Source organism: Maniola hyperantus, chromosome 15 (genome assembly GCF_902806685.2).
Source record: "Maniola hyperantus chromosome 15, iAphHyp1.2, whole genome shotgun sequence".
Classification (NCBI taxonomy): Eukaryota; Metazoa; Arthropoda; class Insecta; order Lepidoptera; family Nymphalidae; genus Maniola; species Maniola hyperantus.
In genome coordinates this window covers 11,359,907-11,377,177 of record NC_048550.1, presented here as the reverse complement: position 1 = coordinate 11,377,177, position 17,271 = coordinate 11,359,907, and the positions used below count along the sequence as shown (strand labels likewise).

The following is a 17,271-nucleotide window of genomic DNA, read 5'->3' as shown; positions in this document are numbered from 1 at the left end:
GACTATGATATAACTCTTGTATACATAATATATTCGGTAATAAATTAAATTATTTTAAAATTTTTAGTGTTTGTGTATCGAAGTCGGTTTTTATTTTTTTTGTAAAAAAAATTTATTTCACAATTTTTAGTGGCCCCATGGAATTATGCTATGACTGGTTAAAAATCTACTGTTTAGTAAGCTATTACACTGATCGCGAGCAATTTACTCTTATACGTTGAGGAGTTCCAGTATCTATCTTCGAAGATGTTCATCAGATCTTCACCAAATTTAAATGGGACCAACTTTGAAGTATACCCTTTCAAACAAAAAAAGAATTTTCAAAATCGGTCCAGGCGTCTTCGAGTAATCGGGGAACATACATAAAAAATAAAAAATAAAACAAAAAAAAAAAAAGATTCCGACGAATTGAGAACCTCCTCCTTTTTTTGAAGTCGGTTAAAAAACAAAGTACAAATGTAACATTTTCATCTGTGACACCACCCCAAATGGGTGTACAGCTCAGCATAATGTCTTGCATCATATGCGTTAACACACATAAGATGCAGGACGCTGATTTTCAGACATGATTGCGATCGTGACATTGTAGCTGTCATTCTCCCGCAATCGCGAAGCAGTAGGGCGATTGTCTAAAACCTGCATCAATCATTATTACAATCTCAATTGTTCTGATTGGCTGAATTTTTGCGATTCTTGTTACAACAATGCAATGTGGCCAATAGTGAGCAAGCATTAACCAATCAGAGATGATTGCGATCGTGACATTGTAGCTGTCAAACAACCGCGGTAGGGCCATTGGTACGGGATAGCGCGGGTGACGTGCGGGCGTGCGGGGTGTTTCCCCGCCTCATACCCGTATGGCATGGCATGTCGACTTGTCGCGTACCACATTCTCCTGTAAATTGTAATGTTTACTCACTTAGTTATATGTAAAGGTATGATCCTTTTTAATTTTATTTCGTACATGTTTAAGCACAGTACGAGTTGAGGTTTTAAACAGCTCGTATAGAATTCACAGAATCGAAACAACTTTACGAAAATAAATGTTTTACATTATTCTTACGTAGAAATAATGAAATTGAGCGTAACTTTTATGACATATTTTAATTAAATCTGTTAGTGAATAAGTATATTCATCATCATCATCATCATCATGACCGACCCATCGCCGGCTCACTACAGAGAACGGGTCTCCTCTCAGAGTGAGAAGGGTTTTGGCCATAGTCTACCACGCTGGCCATGTGCGGATTGGTAGACTTCACACACCTTTGAGAACATTATGGAGAACTCTCATGCATGCAGGTTTCCTCACGATGTTTTCCTTCACCGTTAAAGCACGTGATATTTAATTACTTAAAACGCACATAACTCCAAAAAGTTAAAGGTGCGTGCCCGGGATCGAACCCTCGACCTCCGATTAGAAGGCGGACGTCCTAACCACTAGGCTATCACAGCTTACGTATGTTAACATATTAAGCCGTACTCTAGCCTCTCTAGTTAAATGAAAACAAACAAACCATTTAAAAGTGCATTTAATTACATAAAACAACGGGAATACTAGCAACAATAAAACTATTCAGTCTTTGGAAAATAGGTCACCGATCTATAGGTGAGATCTATAGAGCGCAAGCTGACTTTGCTTAGACTTAAGACAGAGTTAAAACGAGACAGACCTATATATCTCACATAAATCTGTGTCGTTTTAACAATTCAAAGTACGCTCTATAGATTTCAGCCTTATGTGGCCGTTTGTATTTATCGTAGATAGAGTAATAAAGGTAGATTGAAGTACTGTGTAACCGCGTATGAGATAGCGATAGCACGACGTAACGATGAATAACACGACAATTATTACCATTATTTAGTAGTCAATATTTGTATTAACCGATCAACAATATTTGTATTAAACGTTTTTTATGTGAAAACAAGTAAATAACTATAATGAGAAATACAATTCTTGAAAAAAACCAGTTATACACGATAAGGGACAAAAAATAGGTTAGCTGCGACTCTGTTTATCACATTAGTAACTTTATCTGTGCTATCTTTTTAGTGTGAATGAGAAAGCAAACGTTCCTGTATCTACGTTTATTACTCTATTCTACGGTATAATATGGATTTGTGATCAGTGATCAGTATTTGTCAAACTATCCATAGGTGGAAACACGCAGTCAAGGTCCACGTAAAGCTGCTGTTGGGCTGTGAGCTTGTCCACTATTTGGGCAAACGTTGGCCGGTCTTGGGGGTTGTCTGACCAGCATTCGGTCATCAGTTGGTAGAGACGGGGCGACGCTCGCGCCGGCTTGGGGAGTCTGCCTCCGGTTGTGAGGTATTGCGGAATGTCTTGGTTGTTTAGATCGGCGTATGGGGAGTCACCTGGAACATAAAAAAACATTCTGCCTAAAGACAAAAAACCGGCCAAATGCGAGTCAGGCTCGCGCAACGAGGGTTCCGTACTACAGTCGTACTTATTCGACATTTTGCACGATAATTCAAAAACTATAATGCATAAAAATAAATAAAAATCTGTTTTGAAATGCACAGGTGAAGCCCTTTCTTGCTTCGAAATGGAAAATACTAATTTTTTATTTAAGACCACAATTCAATTTTTTTGTGTGATGTAACCACAAATTCAAGGTTTTCAGATTTTTCCCCAAATGTCAGCTATAAGATCTACCTACCTGCCAAATTTCATGACTCTAGGTCAACGGAAAGTACCCTGTAGGTTTCTTGACAGACAGACAACAAAGTGATCCTATAAGGGTTCCGTTTTTCCTTTTGAGGTACGGAAGGAAACCCTAAAAAGAAAATAGATACAAGATAATTTAGCTATAAGATAATTTAACCGTGCGGTCCCGGTTTAAGAATTTGATCGCTCCATGTCCTCCCATGGATGTCTTAAAAGGCGACTAAGGGATAAACCATGATAAACCGAATGGTGGCTGGTGGTTCTAACGTATTTCCACCAAACAAAAGCGTTCCCAAAGAGGTTTGGCGTGAGGCAGGCGGCCGGCTGCAAAACATCTTACCAAATCCTTTACAACATGTCTAGTGCCGACCCCACGTAGCGTGGGATAAGGAAAGGTAGAAGAAGAAGAAGATATAAGATAATTTTTAATAATAAGAACATTCTTGGAAGAGGAAGAAAAAATTGTGAAAGAAAGACAAAGGAGTAAAACGAGATGGACAGAATTTGCCCCTAGGCTGAACAAAAATATAGAGGTATTATCAATGACATTCTAAGTAAATGTCATTGGGTATTATAATAAATTCAGATAAAATATACAATGAATTTTGAATAACTATTAAGTAACATTTAAAAGCAGTCGCTGAAAATAATTGAAAAAAATAAGAATTGAAATCGATTTTTTCCATTTTCCCTGTTATTAATATTTCGCAGCCTTAAGGAGTCCGGCGCCGTTGTGTTGTGCCATCTACTAAGTAAGGTATGTGAAGACCTTCACAAAAATAAAAAATCTGGCTCACCCAAAGTAGCAATCTCCCATAGAAGTACAGAAAATGCCCAAACATCAGTAGAACTGCAATACTCGGCCTTGAATATGGCCTCTGGAGCGAGCCACCGCAGAGGCACAGGTCTCGACCTGGAGTGGATGACGTAGACGCCAGACCTGGACAGGCCGAAGTCCGCAACCTTCAGCAGACCGGCCCCGTCGACTAGAATGTTTCGGGCTGCTAGGTCCCTGGAATTAAGATATTGAGGATATGTTTAGACGTTTTTTTGTGAAGCGAAGATTTTTACGGATGTAGCACCTCTCAAGAGTCAGCCCCCCGATTGTGTAAGAATAACCATTTCATCGCAATCGAAATCGTCAAGAAATTCTGCCCTTTGATTGGTTGATTCGCTGTTTACATTTTTTCACAGCCAATCAAAGGGCAGAATTTGTTGACGATTGCGATAGCCATGAAATGGTTATTCTTACACAATTGGGGGGCTGGAGCGTCATGAAACGCGGCGATGAAACGCAGCTCATTGAAATGAATGAAATGAAATAAAATGAAATGATTTATTTGTTATTACAATAGGTCTTTTTACAAATTGTGCCAGGAACCCTGAAGTAAGTTTGCAAAACCTGTATCTCAGGGCCCCCGCTCTTTCTCCTCCGTCATTTACCAATAAATACTTATTTTCTACAAAAACTAAATTGCCCCTAGGGCCTAGGCACGTGCCTAGTTTGCCTGGAATAATCCGCCACTGATTGTTGCAACAAGAATATTCAGCCAACCACAACAATTGCGAATGTTATCAAGATTGATGCAGATTTTTCGGAATCGACCTGCTGTTTGAAAAACATCCAGTGTGTTCGACTTCCAATAAAATTAATTTGTTTTACCCTCAAATTAAAGTAAGTATACTCTTTTGTACGGTAGTACAATAGTACTTATCTACTTACCCCCCTAAAATATATCAATGCTGCCTAATTTTAGATGCTCGTTATTTCCAAAACTTACATGCGAGTTTTAATCTTATCTCAAAGATGTTAAGGTCGTTTTTATACCAAAATGTAGAACCTACTTGACAAGGTTTGCGGATTTATATCCCGAATTCGGTAACCAGGTAACCGTTGCCTAGCAACACCTAACAAGCTAAATACCTCGAGATGTTTTTAGATGAGTTGAGTCTCTTTCAAGTAGATATAATATTCGACCTGTTTACATCGATATAAATGACAAGATATGCCAAAGCGAACAAAACTTTTCAGGTTTTTGGAACCAAATAAATCAGCGCCACCTCTTAGATACTTACTAATGAACGACCCATTTGAAATCCAGACGTCACTGAGGTTGCATTGGTGCTACAGCACCAATGAGTCGGTGCCATTTTGTTTGTTCGATAACCCTGTCCATACGAAGTAATTAAAAACTTCAGTCTAGTGCTGACGTCACTAAAATGGCGCCCACGCGCATTAGGAATTTGCGGGGCTACAGAATCGTGTAAATATATAAAAGGAAAAGGTGACTGACTGATCTATCAACGCACAGCTCAAACTACTGGACGGATCGAGCTGAAATTTGGCATGCAGATAGCTATTATGACGTAGGCATACGCTCAGGAAGAATTTTCGAAAATTCAACCCCAAAGGGGGTGAAATAGGGGTTTGAAATTTGTGCAGTCCACGCGGACGAAGTCGCGAGCATAAGCTAGTATATAATAATAGTACCTACTATACCTACAATCTTAGAAGTTGTTAGTCACTTTTAGTATATTTTTATAAATACACAATCCTCCAAACCACACAGTCGGATAAAACAAGCGAAAGTTTGAGAAAATCGCTAACAATGCTACCCCCTTACCATAATCATCCCTTACACAAAATTAAATAGGTACCTATTATGCTTTCACTTGGTAACCCCCGGGCGACTAAACAGTAAATAGGCGAGTTCGTGGAAATTTCGGGAAAATTCTCGGTTTTCTCAAGCAAAGTTTGGTTAGCAATTCTTAGCACAGAAATTGCCCTATTTAAATAAAGGCCTTTCAAAGTTAAAATCAGAGTTTATGGCTAATATTACCTACCCTGGTACGGCTATTAATGAAGTGATTAGCTAAATTGTGTTAAAATTTGACAAAGTTTGATTTTAATATTAAATTTTGGAAACACAATGTTTTAGATTGGGGTTTCAAAAAAACGGACCGAATTGAGAACTTCCTCCTTTTTAGAATTTACAGGACATGTTAAAATACGAGTACAAACTAACATAAACATACTTAAATTAACAACTTAAAATTATAAATTTTAAAAAGCAAAATTATAAATTTTCACAAAAGTGCAAGATCTGACCCATGAGGTCAGCCCATTTGTCAGCAAATATGTCACAGCGAGGGGACTCCTTCATCAGTGCGTTGAGCGCAGCCAAAGTGCGCGGTATGGGTGACCTGGAACGCGCTACCGTGCGACTAAACAGGATGAAGGGACCACTCTATTTTCGTCGTTATATCCGTAAATCGTTACAGGCAAAGGTAAAGAGATACAGTCACGTAGTTCTTTAAAGACTCACCTATGTGTGATCCCCCGCTCCTCTAGATGTCGCATGCCTAGAGCGACCTGCAAGGCGTAGTCCCTCATCGTGGTACTATCCAACTGCAATGCTGGTTCAGCCACGTAGTGGTCGTTGGGTGGTTCAGCGTTCATGTAGAGTTTGTTCTCGCAACTTCCGCATGACAGGATCTGTTCTGGATCGGAGTCGCTCAGGTTCGTGTATTCAGCTGTAAAAATTGATTGCATTCGTTAGTCTGGGAAAACTGACTGATTGACTGAATGACTGATGATCTATGAACGACAGGTCAAACCACTGGACTGATCAAACTGTTTGGCATGCAGATAGCTATTATGAAGTAGGCATCCGCTAAGAAAGTATTTTTGAAAATTCAACCAGGGATAAAAACAGAGGTTTGAAATAACCATAATATGACCTTAATTTGAGGTTGTCGAAATTACAGACAGACACTTCAATTTTATTTATTAACATAGAAGTATATATTATCAAAATTCAAAACACTAAAACTAGGCACCAGACAAAGTGATATTAGATTACCAAAAACTAATTAGAAATTTAATCATGGCAAGAGAATTTCGTCTTAGAAATATAGAGAAATTAGAATTCTAAAATGCGTATTATGAGCGTTAAAACAAACTTAGGACAGAAATTGAATTTATCCCTTTAGTTCCTTGCTTGCTTTTATTGAATACAAAATCCGAATTTCAAACGGTCTTTTTCTTGGTTACAGTAACTAGGTACAGAGATTAACGCTTGACCGCGATTTCATTCTCTTTACTTACAAACGATTCTTTGATACTAATAAATTAATTTATATTTAATAGGATCTGTTAATATTTCCAGAATGATAGATAATAGAAGCCTTGGCTGCCTGTCCACTGGTGCGGACTGCGGAGCTAGGTGGGTAGCGGAGCGGAGCGAGAAAGAAATGCGGAGAGGAGTTGAGACTGTTTTTCCATTGTGCGGAGCTATAAATTATACGTTGCGAGCACGCGACGAGTCATTTGAGCTACTCTTTCCTCGCTCCGCTTCCCCGCTCCGCCTCACTGCAATGTTTCTCATCTGCGCTGTCCCGCTCCGCGTTAAAATGTATGATTTTTAGGGTTCCGTACCTCAAAAGAAAAAACGGAACCCTTATAGGAACACTTCGTTGTCTGTCTGTTTGTCTGTCTGTCTGTCTGTCAAGAAACCTAGACGGTACTCACCGTTGACCTAGAATCATGAAAATTGGCAGGTAGATAGGTCTTACAGCACACGCAAGGGGAAAAATCCGAAAACCGTGAATTTGTTTTATGCAATTCTATTGGTTAATATTTGCACAGCTCCACTCCACTCCATTCCGCTCTACTCCTCTCTTCTCCGCACCAGTGGACAGGCAGCCAGGGTGGTTCAATTTGCGCAGAGAATTCAGTCCAACTTAGCTTAGCTTGAAGATTATTTATGTACAAGTTACAAACGAACTACTTAGTTCCAATCCAATTAGTTACTAAATACTTAACACTTTGCAGAATCTGTATCGGCACTCAGTAGATACCTATGAGTTTATATTTTCTTAGGTACTCGTATGTCGTTGATGCTTCTAATTAAATACACCTACCCTAATCACAAAGTTTTCAAGCGAGCCTCGAAACTTCGAATAGATGTTTTGAATTTATTATGAAACTAAAAGTTTGAACAAGTTTTAGAAATTAAGCATGCCCGTAGGTAGCTTCAAAATTAACAATTGTTAATGTTTTCTTAGTACCAGATCAGTTTAAATTAAATTAGAACGGTCGATAGGTAACCACAGAAAAAAACAAAATTTTCATCGATAAATAACTGAAACTTAAAGTTACCCATAGGTACCTACCTGGTTTCTGCCCAAAAAAGGAGTGTACCTAATAATATTTTCAGAGTAATGCATGTATGAATAATGAATATATTATGAGTTTCTTAATTTAACCATAACTTCTAAATGAATAATGAAACATTCTTCTGAACAGCCCCCAAATTGTGTAAGAAAACAACCTCTGCCCTTTGATTGGCTTAAAACAATGGAAAAAATGTAAACAACGAATCAACCAATCAAAAGGCAGAATTGTGATTGTGAAATGTGAGTGTAAGGGGTATCGTTATAATCCTTACAACATCTTGAGTAACATTAGCCATAAATATTTTGAAAAAAAACAATAGGTAAGTATAGCGGCTGCATGGCGCCATTTTCAAATATGAAATATTTCACTTTTCAGTTCGTTTTTTGGCGGGAAATTCACGATTTTTTTTTTTTAAGTTTTACGGAGTTTTTAGGAAATACCTACAAATGTACGCGATGGAAATTGCTTGCAAAAGCTAGGTTTAGAACTGAGAGATAGCTTTTAAACAACAAGACCAATTTGCTACATAAACATTTTCAGGCGCTGAAATTTTTCGTTGAAAAATTCGAGCAAGTGCAGAAATTAATAACATTAGGTACATTAGCTTATATTTTACAGAATATATTTGCTATAAACAATTGTCAGGTGCAGACTTTTCTATTTTTAGGGTTCCGTAACCGAAGGGTGTCAACGGGACCCTATCACCAAGCCTCCGCTGTCAGTCCGTTCGTCTGTCTGTTGGGCGGTATGTCGGTAACCGTTACGGTAGAGAGTTGAAATTTTCAAATGTGTATTTCTATTGCCGCTATAAGAATAAAATCCATACTAATATTATAAATGCGAAAGTGTGTCCATCTGTCTGTCTGTCCGTCTGTCTGCCTGTCTGTCTGTATGCCTGTCTGTTTGCTAGCCTTTCACGGTTCATCCGCTCAACCGATTTTGACGAAATTTGGTGCAGCGATAGCTTGCATACTTTTTTTTAATCCCGGAAAATCAAAGAGTTCCCACGGGATTTTCAAAAACCTAAATCCAAGCGGACGAAGTCGCGGGCATCATCTAGTATATTATAATAATTTTTTTTAAAAGGCCGCCATGAAAATTTAAAAAAAAAATATTATACGATGATACGAAACCCTTCATGTGTGAGTGCGACTCGCATTGCACCGATTTTGCTTACATTTTTGATACAGTTATTTGGAAAACTTACTGTCAGCTTCCGAAGGTCGTCCATTCCCCCCAGGATCCGACAGTGCCTCCTGTGTTCTCTGGAAGTCTTGGTTTCTCTTCCCTCTAGCTGTTCGTAATAGGCTCAACAGGTCCCCTCTGGGCGCGTGTTCCAATAACGCTAAGAGAGGGGGTCGCCTAGTGCAGCACGCTATTAATCTGATCACGTGTTTGTGGTACCCCACGTGTTTCAGCATGGCGATCTCGCGCATGAAGTCTTGCATCTCTTCGTCGGTCGCGTTATCTGAAAAGAATTTGTCTCTTTTTTATTTATTTACTAGCTGATGCCCGCGACTATCGGTGTTTTGCAGGATATATTATTTTGGAGAGTGTGCTCAGGAGCTGTTCGATCTTGGCCCTCCCTCACCTTTCTACCACCGTACCGCAAGACACCGGGCGAGTTTCCACTCCTATGTCGTCAACATTCCATCTTCGCGTACGAAACGCTTTGCGTCATCATTCCTTATACGCATGGCTAGGGTCTGGAATACTCTTCCTAGATCAGTGTTTCCTGCACATTAATAATCCGGGTATCTTTAAAACAAGAGTGAATAGGCACCTTCTAGGCAAACGCGTCCCATCTTGGCCACATCATCACTTCCCATCAGGTGTGATCGTGGTCAAGCGTGCGCCTATAATGAATAAAAAAAAAACGTTATTATTATCACTTATCAGGATATGACTGTAAGAAAACCAATTTAAAAGCGGAATAACGAATGAAATATCATGTGTTTATAGTGCTCAACTTTCATTTCCTGTCCATCTTTGCGTAATACGTAATACATATATACATTTTGTACCTGATTGTAAAGCACAAAATTCACTAAGCATGTGTGTACAATGCACATACTATACTGTTTCTTTATGTTAATTAACTGTCGGCGAATGTTTTAATGACGAGCAATTTAAATGCACTGACATACTCACAGCAACTATATTATTTATATTCTGTGCTCACAGTTTACGAAATAGCTGTTACCTACCTAATTAGTGTTACTTATGTTTTGTCTAGTTATGAATCATTTGCCCGATCCAATCGCCGCATCTAATAGATATTCAGATACAGATCTAATAGATATGCAACTAGCGTAGCCCCCTCAGTCTCTCTCGCTCAAGCAGAGTAGGTACCTACTTACTTGTGAAATGTTATTCCTTCTTTTTTACGTTACGGATCAATAGCCTAGTATACTGCAACCCACTATTGCACAATAATTTCATAAACAAAAACAACAAAAAAAATCAATTATTTCTTTAAAATACTTGAGTTAACATAACTTCACTTTGTATGTCAAGATCTCACGTACAAATACATCTTGACAAAAAAGTGGCCATAGTGATAAGGACAAAAAATAATCGTTTCGTCACGTTCTAATAAAAGCTTAAGTACCTATATTTAGTTATCTCGCTCTAACAGTAAAAGTCACAATAGGGCTACCTACTTCTACAGGTATTTATTCTGAGCCCGCCTCGTTCTCGATACGCCGCTCTTATGATTCGCGATGGACTCACTTCCTATTCGTCACCATGAAGGAAATGGATGGTTACCAGATAACATCTTAACAGCGACCGTGGTAGTCTCTCCCCCTGGCATGTCCAGCTGAGCTGCGTGCACCCTCCCGAATGCGCCGCTGCCGATCAGTGGGCCCAAATGCACCCGAGATGGACTCACTTCCCATTCATCACCTTCCAAGTTCTTACTCTGTTGATATAAGGGATTATTTTTAAAATATTTTCTAGATCAGAGATCACATATAATTCTACGAATAGATTTTCCTCAAAGCTCTACGAAAAGCTCGGGCAAAAACCGTTACAAATTAATGTAACTTCTTTTGATAAAATTACTGGAGAGAATAAATAGCATCCCTTAAATTCATACAGCGTGAGAACGCTAGCAAAAACAAAGACAGGTGATAGTACCAGTGGCGAGCAGTTTATAGAGGCATAAAAGCACTGCTTACCCAAGTTGAAATAGCTTCGCCCGCATTTTTCATCATGACACTCAGTAAAAAGGTAACTTAACTGAGTAATGCCTACCCTAGCTTCGAATTATGTGCACGCCACTGGATAGTACTGATGATTACTGATATGATACCGGCTGTGCGGGTCTGCAGGGCGTTCCCTTCCCGATTGCCATTTCAACCTGTCGCGTACTATAGGTATTATTAGGTCCTAGGGTTCTTACCGTCTACATTGATGTGTCTATTGTCTACGTGACTAACGTACCTAGGTACTTTTATGAGAACTTTTAAAAGACAAGTAAGTAGTTCTCGAAGTTCTCGAATAAATAATTTCTTACGGTCTACTTTTTCTTTTCGAATAGGTAAGTGAAATCAAGGGCTCATTCTAAGTTGCTCACAAAATTGATATAACTTTGTGGATAATTGGGTACGTAAGTATAAGAGATGATTTATGCCAACACGTGGCGGGCACGAGACATGTCACGTACGAGGCGCGGACGAGGCACGGATTTAAAACATTACGAACATTTTATACAGGGTGTAACCAGAACGCTAGCAAAAACTTAGCATTACTGTTATACGACCTAAACACACTCCAATACCAATAACCATTTGCCTCATTTTGTAGTTTTAGTGCCCGCCTACGACGCGGCCGAGTGGCCTACTTCCGGAACGTTCGTTGACCTCTAGCGTTTTATTTGCAATATCTACTACACACACCTACTACAGTACTATCACCTGTTTTCATTTTTGCCAGCGTTACACCCTGTATGAAGCAGTTTATGCTTCACCGTGCCGTATCCGTGCACGGAAGCCATACGGTAAAGCATGAACTGCTTCGTGTAAAATGTTGGTGGTGTTTTGAATCCGTGCCTCGTCCGCACCTCGTACGTGGTACGGCCCGCGCCCGCCACGTGTTGGCATAAATCATCCCTAAGTAGGTAAGTAGGTATATAAGGTGTAATCATCAAACTTACATCGAACTCCTTATGTACATAGAGGGGACTTTCCTCCACTTGGGTCCGGGGTGGAAATTCGCAGTTCCTGCCGAAAAAAAAGTTTAATTACCAAAAAAAAGCTTTCCATGAACATTTTCCTACTGAATGTTTAATGTTTAAATAAACTTTGCTCTTTCTTCGTCGGCGTACCGTAGATGTATATAAAGGAGAAATATATAAAGGAGATCCATAGTCATATGAGGAGATCAGACAGCCGAAAAAGCCGTAAGAGGCGTAAGAGCCATACCTAAGAGGTGCATTTTTCAACACTAAAAAAGCTTTCCATCGACATTTTCCTACTGAATACTTGTGCTTTATCTTGAACACCAAGTGGTCAAGGGGGTGTATGAATTAATTATAATTTAGATTAATTTATAATAACTGTACCTACTCTAATTTAGTTACTAACATAGTTAATAAGGTCTACTGTTTAATAACACATTATGGATGAAATATCTGAAATAAAAATATTATTATTTATCCGCAGCGGCGTACCGTGGGTGTATATAAAGGGAATCACATACGGCCTAAAAAACCGTAGGAGGCGTAAGAGCCGCAAAAGCCTTAGGTAATTTGCAGTAATAAAAAAGATTTACATTGTCATTTTCCTAGTCAATGTTCAAATAAATTTTGCTCTTTCTACGTCGGCGTACTCGCGTAGGTAACCACAGGGAGGAATGATCAGCGACTATGAAGTTTAGATCCTGGTGGCTTTGAGAGATAACAGGTAATACAGGTGCAAAAAATCTTACGTCAACGGTCAAATTATAAAGTGTATTTTTTTATATTTTCTTCGGAATAGTATTAGAAATCTTAGAAAACTTTCAGCTTTTATAAAATAACTAGCTTATGCTCGCGACTTCGTCCGCGTGCACTACACAAATTTCAAACCCCTTTTTCACCCCAGGGGTTGAATTTTCAAAAATCCTTTCTTAGCGGATGCCCAGTAGTTTGAGCTGGGCGTTGATAGATCAGTCAGTCAGTCAGTCACCTTTTCCTTTTATATATTTAGATGAAGGTCTGGTCCTCCCGGGCTCTTAGTCCACTACGTATCTTGCGGCTTTTGCAGCTCCTATAGATTGTCTCGTGGTGTATAAAGACCTTATATGATGTAAGTAGACGCAATGTTATTGTAACCCATAATGTATTATTCCTGATCATACAGTATCTTATGTTCCTAATGTTTATCTTGAAATGAAACGCAATTTGAGGAAACGCTTTTAGATGAAGAAAATCAGAAGGGTACCTAATTTTTTCAGGGTTAAGCTAAAAGTTTCAGTAGGTATTCCGTATCCATAATATAGCTGATACCCGCGACTTAGTACGCGTGGATTTAAGTTTTTAAAAATCCATTGAGAACTTTTTGATTTTTCGGGATAAAAAGTAGCCTGTCACTCGCCAGGTAAACTTTAATCTGTCTGTCTCCTTTACAAAATTTAGTACACAGCTTACATTTTGGGGATAGACATTCGATATATAGGCTACTTTTTGATTCGGAAAATCCAAGAGTTCCCACGGATTTTTTTATAAAACATAAATCCACGTGGTCGAATCGCGGACATCATCTTCGAGTCGACCTAGGTATTTAATAGGTACAGAGATAGCTTATAGAAAAGAATATCTACCCGAACAAAAAACCGGCCAAGTGCGCGTCAAACTCGCGCACCAAGGTTTCCGTACTACAGTCGTATTTTTCGACATTTTGCACGATAAATCAAAAACTATTATACATAAAGATAAATAAAAATCTGTTTTAGAATGTACAGCTAAAGCCCTTTCATATGATACCCTACTTGGTATAGTTATCTAACTTTGAAAATTGAAAATACTATTTTTATTTGACTACTTAGTAGCTTTGTCAAACCTACCGTATTCCACGGGATTTTTAAAATAGGTACTTAATTTTTTTTTATTAATATTTTGCCGTACTGCGTATGCTGTATAGTTAGGTATTGTAAGTATATCTAGTATCACAAAAAGTTCACAGCACTGAGATATTAGCGTTGCTACATTGAGGGCACCCGTCACTAGCTGGTCTACGCAACTCGTTTAGCGATGTGCAAATATTGACATCGATATTATTATAAATATCGATACCAATATTTATAATGTTTATTAAAATTAATTATCGCAATCATGTTGCATACAGTAGGGCGATTGTCTAAAACCTGCATCAATCATTATTACAATCTCAATTGTTCTGATTGGCTGAATTTGTTCGATTCTTGTTGCAACAATGCATTGTAGCCAATAGTGAGCGAGCATTAACCAATCAGAGATGATTGCGATCGTGACATTGTAGCTGTCAAACAACCGCGGTAGGGCCACTGGAATCAAAATTGTTAACTGTCAATCCAGTAATATCCTAATAAAATATAAAATAATATGACGGATAGATGGATAAGTCGTCATTTTATGAGGGTAGTGTTATGGGTGTGTGTCTGGCAATACGCACTTGGCCAGCGTGGCCAAATCTGTTATCATTCAGAGAAGAGATCCGTGCTTTGTAGTGAGCCGGCGATGGGTTGATCATGATGATGATAACTCTATAGGTAGTACCTACCTTATTATCTATTTAGTATATTTACTTAGTAGCAGAAATAGATCACTGTCTCTAAATTCACGTACAGTTCTGCATTTTATCATTTTCAACAACTTTTTATCGATTTTATACATCGATATAAGTTTATCGTAGATTCTCTTCACTATAAACATGTCATAGGTCACCTCCCGCGGCCCGTATGACGTAACACATTACGTAACAGTGATTCAAACACCGTCCGTTCACACGCAGAAACCAATCATACCTTTAGTACAAAAAATCATACAATAAATGTTAAACTCTAATGTAAGACTTTACAGTTGCAAATCCTTTGTAAGTTTCAAAGCTTTTTGTTATAAGAACTTTTATTATTGCAGTTGATAAAATCAATGTTGTAGGAATTTCAGATTTCATTCTTTGTAATAAAGGTGTTGTATGTTTTGAAGAGGCGCAAATAAATTGTAATTTACTAAGGCGATGTTCACATAAGCGTAATGTATCCAATCGGTTCCCTAGATCTTAGTTATTGCATTAGCTTAGCTTAGTTTTCCTTAGTCTGTTTTTATGATTATGGATTTATTGTAATGAATTGTATAAAGTGTTAATATGGGTCATAGGTTAGTTAGCTGTGCGAAAAGTGATTCAAAAACGAAGGATCATCATGAAACATGAAAGAGCCTCAATAGCTAAAGGGGTAAAGGAGTTGACTAAAAAACCGAAAGGTCGACAGTTCAAACCCCGCCCGTTGCACTATAAATAAATAAATAATTGTCGTACCTACTCCTAGCACAAGCCTGACGCTTAGTTGGAGAGGAAAGGGGAAAGTTAGTCATTTAACATGGCTAATATTCTTTAAAAAAAACCGGCCAAGTGCAAGTCAGGCTCGCGCAATGAGGGTTTCGTACTACAGTCGTATTTTTTCGACATTTTGCACGATAATTCAAAAACTATGATGCATAAAAATAAAAATAAATCTGTTTTAGAATGTACAGGTGAAGACCTTTCATTTGATACCCCACTTGATATAGTCACTCACTTCGAAAGTTGAAAATACTAATTATTAGTTCATGACCACAATTTAATTTTTTTGTGTGATCTAACCATAAATTCACGGTTTTCAGATTTTTGCCCAATGTCAGCTACCCCAATGTGAGCCCAAGACTCACCTTTCTGCCAAATTTCATGATTCTAGGTCAACGGGATGTACCCTGTAGGTTTCTTGACAGACAGACGGACAGACAGACAGACAGACAACAAAGTGATACTATAAGGGTTCCGTTTTTCCTTTTGAGGTACGGAACCCTAAAAAAACGCTTAACGCTGATATTTTCAAATAATATAAGTGTGTCTGTTCACTCTGTTTATTTGTATCTAAAAACACTATACTGATTGAAATTGAAGACCTCCCTGGCGCAGTAGTGAGCGCTGTGGTCTTATTATCCCTCTTACCTCCCACTCCCATGGAGGTGCCGGGTTCGAAACCCGGCAGGGGTTTGGAAATTAAAGAGGTCAACGAACGTTGCATAAGTAAGCCATTCGGAGTCAATGCCACGTCATAGGCGGGCCATTGACCCCAGTTTTTGACGCTATACATTGCGGATTTGAAAATACTAAATCACTAAAACTACAAAATGAGGCAAATAAGCAGGTACCTAACTACTTTCTAAGTGCCTAGTTATTATATATTTTTCCCATTTCTGAAAGTTTTAATTAGAGCTCCTGATTTCAATCTTAAATTAAATAGGTAGGTATATAATACCTGCCTATTTAGCCTGTAAAGATGCCTACATTTACCTAGCCGGTAAATGTAGGCACCTTTACAGACTAGGTAATACCTGATGCGTTAATTACTCCGAACAAGGGCACAAAATTATCATAAGCATGTAACCTACTTTCGAAAAAGGATAATGATGAGTTCGCACAGACGCGACGGACGTATTGTGCCGTATTAGAGAAATCATCTGCTACCATCGAATATGGATCTGTCCCATTCACTTGCCCTTTGACTTGTCTTTGCAATCCATTTGATGGATGGTCCAATTTATGAGAAGATTGAGGTAATCGTGAGAACGTCGTTTATGCATACAAATATTAGGTATTAACTAGCTGATGCCCGCAAGTTCGTCCGCGTGGATTTAGGTTTTAGAAATTAATTTTCCCACGGGATTTTCTTTAATTTTCCGGGATAAAAAGTTACATTATAGTCAAACACTCCAGGTGTTTGACTAATAGGTACCCATGCAAAAAATCACGTCTATCTGTTGCTCCGTTGCGACGTGATTGAAGGACAAACCAACAAATCAATAAACCAACAAACAAACACACTTTCGAATTAATAGGGGAAGGGACTAGCTGATCCACTCGGTTTCGCTCGGGGTGTTTGATTACTACGTAACACATTTTAGCCTATATTATTACTCCAGACTTCTGGATAAAAAAAACGTCAATTCCTAAAAACTATCTACTTATTATAAATTAATATTACAACATGGGGTTATTCAAGAGGCGGACCAACAAATTCCTAAAAAAAAAGATTCCGACGAATTGAGAACCTCCTCCTTTTTTTGAAGTCGGTTAAAAAGCCGGCAACGCATCGGCGGTTCCTCTGGTGCTGCAAATGTTCATAGGCGGCGGTAATCACTTAACATCAGGTGACCCGCCTGCTCGTTTGCTCGCTATCT

At 38.6% G+C, this 17,271-nt stretch overlaps 1 protein-coding gene across 1 annotated transcript in view; it reads right to left on the bottom strand.

The window, feature by feature from the left end:
- Positions 1-1,959: 1,959 nt before the first annotated feature.
- Positions 1,960-17,271, bottom strand: part of LOC117989056 (uncharacterized) — a 102,023-nt gene continuing 86,711 nt past the window's right edge. The window contains exons 9-14 of the mRNA XM_069503610.1: positions 12,028-12,094; positions 10,638-10,791; positions 9,076-9,336; positions 6,016-6,223; positions 3,487-3,701; positions 1,960-2,376 (exon numbers count right to left, since the gene is read on the bottom strand). Of these exons, the coding sequence (XP_069359711.1) occupies positions 2,126-2,376; positions 3,487-3,701; positions 6,016-6,223; positions 9,076-9,336; positions 10,638-10,791; positions 12,028-12,094 (1,156 nt within the window). The 3' untranslated portion in view covers positions 1,960-2,125. The remainder of the gene's footprint in view (positions 2,377-3,486; positions 3,702-6,015; positions 6,224-9,075; positions 9,337-10,637; positions 10,792-12,027; positions 12,095-17,271) is intronic.